This window comes from Morone saxatilis, unplaced genomic scaffold (genome assembly GCF_004916995.1).
Source record: "Morone saxatilis isolate NCDOM2014 unplaced genomic scaffold, NCSU_SB_2.0 Contig21, whole genome shotgun sequence".
Taxonomy (NCBI): domain Eukaryota; kingdom Metazoa; phylum Chordata; class Actinopteri; family Moronidae; genus Morone; species Morone saxatilis.
The window spans coordinates 21,005,513-21,014,608 of NW_023339774.1; the positions used below are offsets into that span (position 1 = coordinate 21,005,513).

Here is a 9,096-nt window from a genome sequence, read left to right on the forward strand (position 1 = left end):
TCTTCGGGAACGTGAGAAGTCCATTGTACAACTGCGCCCTCTCTGACACGTTTAAAACTACATGAATACATATTAATGTTTATATTTAGATTTATAAACTTTTAAAATATACATACTTATGTTTTATTAATGTAAATGAGTTCGTGAATTAGCTTCTCCTACTTAATTTACCATATTTGTGTATTTAGCCAACTCATTATTACTGTCCACACCCACTTTTTTAATATTTACTAAGGCGTGCCGATCATGCGCAACACCATCGAATAGCGACGCCCAGATAGAATTATAAACCAAAAGTTCGAATCCGGCCCTCCCTTCGATAAAAGTGTGATTGGCTGGGAGGACGATACGCCTCTTCCTTAACACACTGTACCTGTGGTGTTTGGCAGAACATATAGGTTTTTTAGTATTTGAATTAATTCGCTTCCTAGATAGTTAAAAATAGTTTGAACTACCTGGATGAATATACCAACGTTCTGATCGTATATATTATTTAGCTAAAGAAAGAACAGTCGTTCCTTCCAAGCCCAGTATTTGTGATTACTTTCCAAAACAAAGCTGAAGTTTTGGAAGATTAGACGAAAATTGTTTAGGTTGGTTTAACACTATAAGTACTAACCTAATATAACCTATAACTAAACTAATAACTGGCTAAACTTGACATTCTGCATTTTCCTGTAACTGTTACAGCCATTTCGGTTCATATTTTAAATACCCGTTATCCTTGTTTTGTCTCTCTTTCTTATTTTATATATCTGTCCTCTAAATTTAGCATTATTTATATTCTTAGATTTCATTGTTTAGGCAATAGAAATACTTTTTCTTTCCACAATTTAGTTTCTATGTCATTTATTTACTGTTCATCGCCTCGACTCAGCTCGGCATTGGCTTGGAGGATCGATTACGCGCTTCCCTTAAATACGTACTTCGCTGATGATTGGCAGACGTTGGTTATATATAATAGTTTAATGCTGATACCAGAATAGTTGTGTATTTGTAGAAGAAGTTTCTTCCAGTGCAGTATTTTGTGGATTATGCTAAGGCTGAAGGGGTTTTGGAAAGATTGTAGGAGAAATGGTTAGGGTGGTTTGACATATAATTGAACCGTAAACTGATAACTAAGCCTAAAGAGGTAACTATAACTAAACTGATAGGACGTATAAAGCTAAGACTATAAACTGCTAAAGCTGCAATACTGCAGATCTGCACTTTGCTGTACTGTACAGGCTCTTTGTTCAGTTATTAAAATAACAGTTATATTGTAGCATATTGTTCTCTTCTAGGTGTAGTTTTGTGAAATTTGTCTCTATGGTTTAGCATTATTTATATTCTTTAGATTATGATGTGTTGCAGGCAAAGAAATATTTTCAAAGATTTAGCCAGGAATTCAGAGCTTTTATGTAGAATTATTGACAAGGATTCATCGCCTCAGAATAAATGGTGATTGGCTTTGGGAGGGATGGTGAAGGATCGATACGGGCTCTTCCTTACATACTGTACTTGTGATTGGGCAGAATTGGTTATAATAATAGTTTAATACTGTAAGAATAGTTGGTAACTCTTGAGGAACTGTCAGGCTGCCTTCTCACCCTGCCCCCCCCCCCTGTAAGCTTCATCAGTCAGTGCATGTTTAGGTTAAGGGTGGGGTGCTGAATCTGCCAATCTAGGCAGAAACTGTGAGAGGAAGAGGAGGAGGAGGCCTGAGAGGAAGCTGCAGGGAAGAACGTCCCTTCTTACTGTGTGTTCAGTGGTTTCCTTCGTTGCATCATTGAGCTGTCCTCTCCATACGTTGGCAGCGCATTAAGCTCTGGTTGCTCTGCGGTTTGAACCGTTCTCATTACAGAAGTTGGACTATTGTAAAAGTTATTTTTCTGGATTGAAAAATGTCAGTTTCTCCTTTTCTGATCGTCACGTAACCGGACCACGTGAACTACATAGTGACCAACCAGAACTGAATAAATACATGAAATACTGAACTTTTTAGATGGCTGGATTGTCGCACGTAAATTAAAAACCTTAATAATTCTCTCAGATAACTCTTTTATAATGTCATTGTTTAGGAAACTTGTTACGAATACAAAGTCAGCTATAACCGAATGACATACTTTTGGGGACTGAAGCTGGAGTTTTTTTCATGTTCAGACTGGGAGACACATTGTCCTCTTTTAGCACAGGGCCACTTCATTTTTTCCCCAAAGATGGTCAGAGTAAAGTTTATGCACAACTTCGTGTTTTTCCATCTTCGTTAGGTCACTCGATACCTCATCATCACAAAGACTGCGATGTGTTTTAGTGCTCCAAGCATTTGTGGTAATATTAATACAGAAAAAAAGCAAAATCACAAGAATATCTAAGTGTAAAAAAGGGAAATCTTTAACATTTGTGTCACATTTTACTCCTTTTTAAATACAGATGTGTTTAACTTATCTGTTTGTCTCTCCCTTTCCTCCCCCCCCTCCCCTGTTTCTCCTCTCTCAGCCGTGTAGTGTTGCCAGTCTCTGTGGAAGAGGTGAGTATCATTACGCCCTCGTTTACATTACACCATTCTCTTAAAGGCAGCCTTCCTAAAGTGTTATATATATATATATATATATATATTACAGCTTCAGCATGTTGTGTTTATCTCCTCCTGTACACACAATGCTCCTCCACTCTTCGGTCTGCGACACGTCCGAAGACAGAACAGCCTTTGTTAGCGAGCGCTGGTATTGGTGTGACAGGCTGGTGGTGGTGTTCGCACTGTGAGCTCAGCCTTTTAAAAACTGCAATCTCTTTGTCATCTTAATAGAAATCACTTTTTTTTTGTGTGCAGTTTATTTTGTGCTCTTTTTACCCCCCAAAAAAATAAACAACTTTAGTTTCAGTGAGCCCAGACCCCTTTGTGATATTCACTGACATCATACATTGGCCCTATTTCACAGCCTTCTCTACCAGGGGGAGAAACACTGTGGCTGGCAGGTAGAGCATTTAGCTTTAATGAGATATAAAGGGCCGGGGTGCTGTTAGTTTTGGTATTTCTTCACAATAATTGTATCAGCAGCCACATCCTGAAAAAGCCACTAATACTCCATATTAAAACATATGACTCGGAGGCAGAATACACTTACTTTAAAATGATTTAAGATGTTTTTCCTGACTGTAGAAAAACATGGATGTGGCTTTTTGTGAGCTCAGCCACAGGTTGGTAAATTAAATTAAAGATTTTTATTTTTAAGCCTTAATTTGAGTTAAAAGCTCACCTAATACATCAGCAAAGACTCCTGCTAACAAACATTAAAGCACACAACCTCTTTTAGATCCTCAGATATAGATCCAATACTGTGTAAGATGTATTTAAAGAGAGAAATCTGGGCTTTTTGAGTAGACTTGAATACAGAATCTTCTGTGTAGCACCCAGTGTCTGTTAGTGGTACTGCATCCTTGAAGCACCTGCCTTTGCTTCGGGGAGCTGCCCAGTCTTCGCCTATTCTAGCAAATAATCACAGTATCCGTCCCTGTAGTTTTAGGCGTTGTATTCACTCTGTGTCTTCGCTCTCTTCCCGTTTCTCACAGTATCAAGTAGGGCAGCTGTACTCTGTGGCTGAGGCCAGCAAGAATGAGACGGGAGGAGGAGAAGGCATCGAAGTGCTGAAGAACGAACCTTACGAGAAGGATGGGGAGAAGGGACAATACACACATAAAATATACCATCTAAAGAGGCAAGTCTTGGCAATTAACTGTGCTTTTAATATACTCTTAGGTTGTGTATAAGATCTACATAGGGTGGGCAAAATAATGGAAGCACCTAGGGTGACCAGCTGTGACCGAATTAAGAACAGTTGTCCTGAATAGTTTCCAATTTCTCCTGAAGATGATCCCATTATAGTGAATAATAAAACCGTGTGAACAAGCAAAAATGGCCTCAACTTTCAGACTTGGAGGAAATAATGCTGCAGGAGAGCACTTAGTGACACAGTCATATTGGAAAATGCTGCACTGAACCATTGTGTGTTTTGGCTGCCAAATTGTCATGAATAATTAATAACGGAGATTCACAAAAAGCTGTTGCTGTCACCAAAATAAAGAAGACTAAATTCTAATGACAATCCTTTCATTAAATTATCAATTCGCCTACATGAATTCTAGACACAGATCAATGAGGGTTTTTTTACTCTCTAAATCCTTGAAAATATTAATATCAGATCACTCATGTAGGCTATAATCCCTGCTTTGTTTTAGTTAAAATGTATTATTTTATGTGTTTTCACTTGTCTATAGCACAGATTGATCAGAAATAACAGATTGTTGATGTCATTCCACCTGTTTTGAGAGGTTTGTAAGCAGTTTAATGACTGAAAAGATGTTTAAAATGACTGTAACATACCAGTTCAAGTGTCTTGTGAACACTGTTTAAGATCATCCTCCAGTAAAAAGAGAACCTCACACATACAGTGATAACTTAGCTGGCTACTGCATGCTTTACAATTAGTGGAGAGACAGGTGAACATGTGCAGCCTCAGTTTGTACCGCAGAATGGAGGAAACTCCTTTGTGACAGCCTTAAATGCATAAAACTGATACTTAATATTTATTATTTATGAATGACAACCCCACAGAGGTGGCATTTATTGCATTGTGATCACCTTTTGGCCAACGCCCCGAACAAGTAACCGAAGTAAGGCACATAAAAGCCGGAGCGCTGGCAACTGGAACACGATCTGACTTTTTGCCTCCATCTGGTTGTTTGTTTGGATCACAGGAAAACGTTAACAGACCATCCCCGTTGCCAGCTGTTAAATCTGATGGCAGAAATGTGTTGGCAGCCATCTGAAGGGAGACATTAGGTGTTTATGACTACTCTGCGTGGTTGTACAACGGCCAATATAAGCAGCCATTTTACTGAACCAGCTTTGACTTGCAGGACAAACACCATTCCTGCGTGATGTTCTCCATATTTCAGGATCTCCTGCCAAACAGATTCAAGAGTAGCTTCACGACCTTTCCGGGCCTCACCAGTCCCGAGATAGAACACATCATTATGGGAAGAAAAGAAGGTTCTCTCCACCATCGTTTTCAGATAACTTGAAGCCTTCCTCTTTAATCAAATGTTTAATATCCCACCTAAAAAACTGAATTTCTATGTAGAACTACAAGGAGATCTGAAGCTGTTCTGAAGACAAAGCGTCATCCACTTCTGTGTCAGGTGTTTCCTCTTATTTTGTCCGCCCTCTGTACATGTATATTGTGTGACTGGTTCTTTGATATTGAAGGAAATAGGTGTTAGACTTTTGGCCGAGTGCCACCAACAACAAAAAAGACAATTCATTACAAGTACTAGAATTGATAAAAGGTTTTAATTTAGCCCGAGGAGGCTCCTTAAGGCAAGACAAAATTAGCTTATTTGAGGTTTTAATTACACATTCTGCTCCGGACCTAGGGATGTTTTACTCCTCTCAAAAGGACTATGAAGTTGATTGTCTGTCTTCTTTTTCTCCCACTGCAGTAAAGTCCCAGGTTATGTGAAGATGATTGCACCAGAGGGAGCATTAGTTTTTCACGAAAAGGCTTGGAACGCCTACCCATACTGTCGCACTAGTAAGTTCACACCGAAGAGTAAATCGGTTCATACTTGCTGTCTGTTCACTGCAGTGTGCTTGTAATCAAAGCGTCAGTTAAATGGACATTTTATGGATGTATACAGTATTTTTCCATATGTACTTTGTGTTCAGTTTTTCAAAGACGGTAAATGTCGACCTGATTTTTGATACTGATGCTAACTATTTCTTTTGTTTCCTTTTTCCTTCCTTCCTCTGCAGTTGTGACGGTGAGTTGTTTCTCAAACTTTTAAACTCTTTTTAAGGCCTGATCACACCAGAAAGTAAAACAGCAAAAGTTTACAAGTATTTGGTTCTTGAAGCTTGGTGACGTAGTGACTACTCAACGGCTACTGTGCTAGCCAGCCTGACAACATGCTCGCACTAATCCAGGGGAAGACGACCTGTGGCTCTTTAGCCCCTCTGCAGTGGACTCCTGCGCCTCTGACAACAAATGATATGGGAATTAGTAGTTAAATTAAAGGGATTCTCTTGTAAAAATGTATAGCCATCACACACCGAACAAATGTATTAACATTTCGTCAACTAACATACGTTACCTCCCGACGGGGCATCTTTTCCTCTATATTATGCCGAACCTCAATAGCACTGGCTGTTAGTCCTCAGTCTCCCCAGCTAGCTATTAATTCCAAATCTATAAAGAGTCTGGGAGGAAATGGAGAATTTAATAGTGCGTGGACAGATTTGTTTGTTGTCACCACCAACGCTGCTGCCTTCCTGTTACACATTATATGGCTCAAACGTGTCTTTGGCTCCAGACAGATTTTTAAATGTCTCTTTTGATCATAAAGGTGGCTTTGACCTTTGCACTAGGTTTACTACCCCTTGGGGTTCTGTCCCCCGGATCATTTCATTCAATAAAGAGTTATTAACGGTCTTCAAGGGACACATTTGTGCCATCGAGTCCTGTCACACAACTGTCTGCAAACCATTCCTCTTGTGTGGAGCGGTTTGTACCCACACACAACACAGGAGGTTAAATAAAAGTCAATGCTGCAACACAGCTCATTAGCTACGCTAGCTTCCTCCATTTTGCCCTTCCCTGCCTGCCCTTTCCCTCACAGGTCAGCACCGTCGAGATGGTTGCTTTTGGTGCAAATTTGCAAGTGAAAGTTCAACAGATTTGAATTTGAAGCAAAAGATTTGCGCAGATTTCTTTCGCCGACTGATCACTGCGATTCCAGTGAAATCAGTTGATTTCTTTCTGTGATATTTAGCGGTTTTAAATGCTGCTGTGATTGGGCCTTAATGTTGAGATTTATGATCACTACACAGATATTACTGGATGCTTGCAGCAGGCTAACACAAGTATTTGATCCCACTCTCTGTCTTGTGGTGCGTGTTTTCACTGCCTAATATTGCTGTACATTACCTGCAAGCGAGCCACTGCTGTGAGGGTTAGAAATAGATCTGAGCCGAGCAGAGCAGCATCTCTAGTGTTGTTTCAGTCTAATTGTCTGATGAGTTAATGGGATTTAGCTGTAGGGTTTAAGTACATCTCTCCGAATCCTCCATTCATGGCGTTCCTTGTACCATTTGTGCTGGCTGAGATTCAGCTGCACCTTCTTCAGTTTAGCAGCTATACCTGATTTCTCAGTAATGGCTCCAAATAGAGTTGAATCCCTTTTTTAAAAACCAAAGGTCAAATATTCATTATCCCCCTGGTGAAACTGTGTTTTCTGCTGATTTTCAGAACGAGTACATGAAGGACGACTTTATGATTAAGATCGAGACGTGGCACAAACCTGACATGGGAACAGTAGAAAATGTAAGTAAATTGAAGCAGATATCCAGACTCTGAGACCCTCATATCAATATGTATTCTACATTTCCAATAATGCAATGTGAGAGCATCTTTCATTAGACCCTCCCTGCCTGATAAATGCCCCTTTCAAACTATACACCCCCTATTTATATTGCAGGCTTTTCTGTTATAAATTTAAACTCTTAAAGCCCAGGCAGAGCTTTAAAAAACTCACTATATGTAGAAAAAAAACACCCATCTTAATAAAGATTATTATTATTATTATCATTATTATTATCTTATGCTGCCTATTGGGCCGAATAGTTTGACACACAGGAGAAAAAGGTAGAACACATCTGTGTGGTTTTGAATTTGAATCTCATTTGATTTATGCTCTACATATTTAAATAAAAAACAAAGTGTCTCGAATGTCCCGTGCACGTAGCTGAAGTTTACTTGCTTGTCTTTCTCTTTCTGTGTCTCAGGTCCATGACCTGGACGAGCAGACGTGGAGGACTGTGGAGGTGGTTCCCATAGATATAGCAAACAAAGAAGAAGTGGCCACTGGGGTGAGTTTCTAAGGGCTTTAACAAACCACCACCAAGGAAGATATTAAAAATATTTTGAGTGGATTGGCTGTGATCAGACAGCACACAGCCTGGTGAGCAAGGGTTGGTAACTCTGATTTACAGCAGGATGTCTCCACCCTGAGGAAGAGTGTGGTCATACAGGTTGACTGAAAGTGGCAGAGGAGCCGGGATAGCCATGCAACCACTCATCAACTTCATTTATCTACAGTTATCATGGCCAGTATACATGAAGCCTCACTGAACTTTATAAAATACTTAAATTACAGTAACAAGCTAAAGATGAAGACTGAGGGGCCGCTCGATTAATATTTAGATTGAGGAAGAACTGTTGTATTGTCGCTCACAATGGTCAAACTGTCTCCCTCTATAATGACTTGCAGTTGAGTAAAAAGCATTCTTTCTTCTTTTCTCTGCAAGTATAGTTATAACTGCCTGTACCCACATCAGTAGTCTGTCTCCAGCCCTCTTTATTAGTCACAAACTGTGAATCATCGTGCTATAAAGAATTCACATAATCAATAACAGCTCTGAGCAAATGTTAACAATGGTTAGTGCTCTTAGGAAAAACAACAGAAGGATTTACTAGTTTTTTGTGTGTACGTTCAGAGTCACTCCTAAAAAGTTCTTAAAGGGGAAATCCATCCAAAAACAGACCTGTGATTGTGCTGTCAGTTATTTAGATCAGTAGTAAGTGTCAGTGTAAGACGGGCTTTGGTGCCTACAGATTGTCCTTTGTCTTTTATTAGCGATGATACATTAACACCACAATATCACTAACAGCTCAGTGTTAGTTAACAGTAGATTTTTACTGCTTTATAATCAGAATTTGAATGAAGCTTTTGTGGAGAAATACAAGAGCTCCTTGATCTCATGTATCCCCGCTGATTTATTTAAACTTAACTAAATCAAGTTTTCTTCCCAGCAGTTTGTCAGAGTAGCAGCAGTGATGGAGGAGCCCTGTGTGGAACTGAAATCAGCCCTGAGTTAAAACATTGCAGGGGATTATGTTGGTAGGGGGTGCGTTGCTTCAGGCACAAGTGAGATATGAGATTTGATCCAGGAAGTCCAGTTTGAGTAACGGATGCATGAATTTGAAGGCTTCTCAAAGGGAAAAACACTGCACAGTGGTTTATAATACTACTACTACTACTACTACTACTGCTGCTGCT

General features: G+C 39.6%; 1 protein-coding gene across 1 annotated transcript in view; it reads left to right on the forward strand.

Moving 5' to 3' along the window:
- Positions 1-2,478: 2,478 nt before the first annotated feature.
- pitpnb (phosphatidylinositol transfer protein, beta) overlaps positions 2,479-9,096 on the forward strand; it is a gene marked incomplete at its 5' end in the record, with an annotated part of 11,632 nt that continues 5,014 nt past the window's right edge. Inside the window, 6 exon segments of the mRNA XM_035668555.1 lie at positions 2,479-2,509; positions 3,553-3,698; positions 5,482-5,573; positions 5,795-5,802; positions 7,287-7,361; positions 7,823-7,906. Coding sequence (XP_035524448.1) covers positions 2,479-2,509; positions 3,553-3,698; positions 5,482-5,573; positions 5,795-5,802; positions 7,287-7,361; positions 7,823-7,906 — 436 coding nt within the window.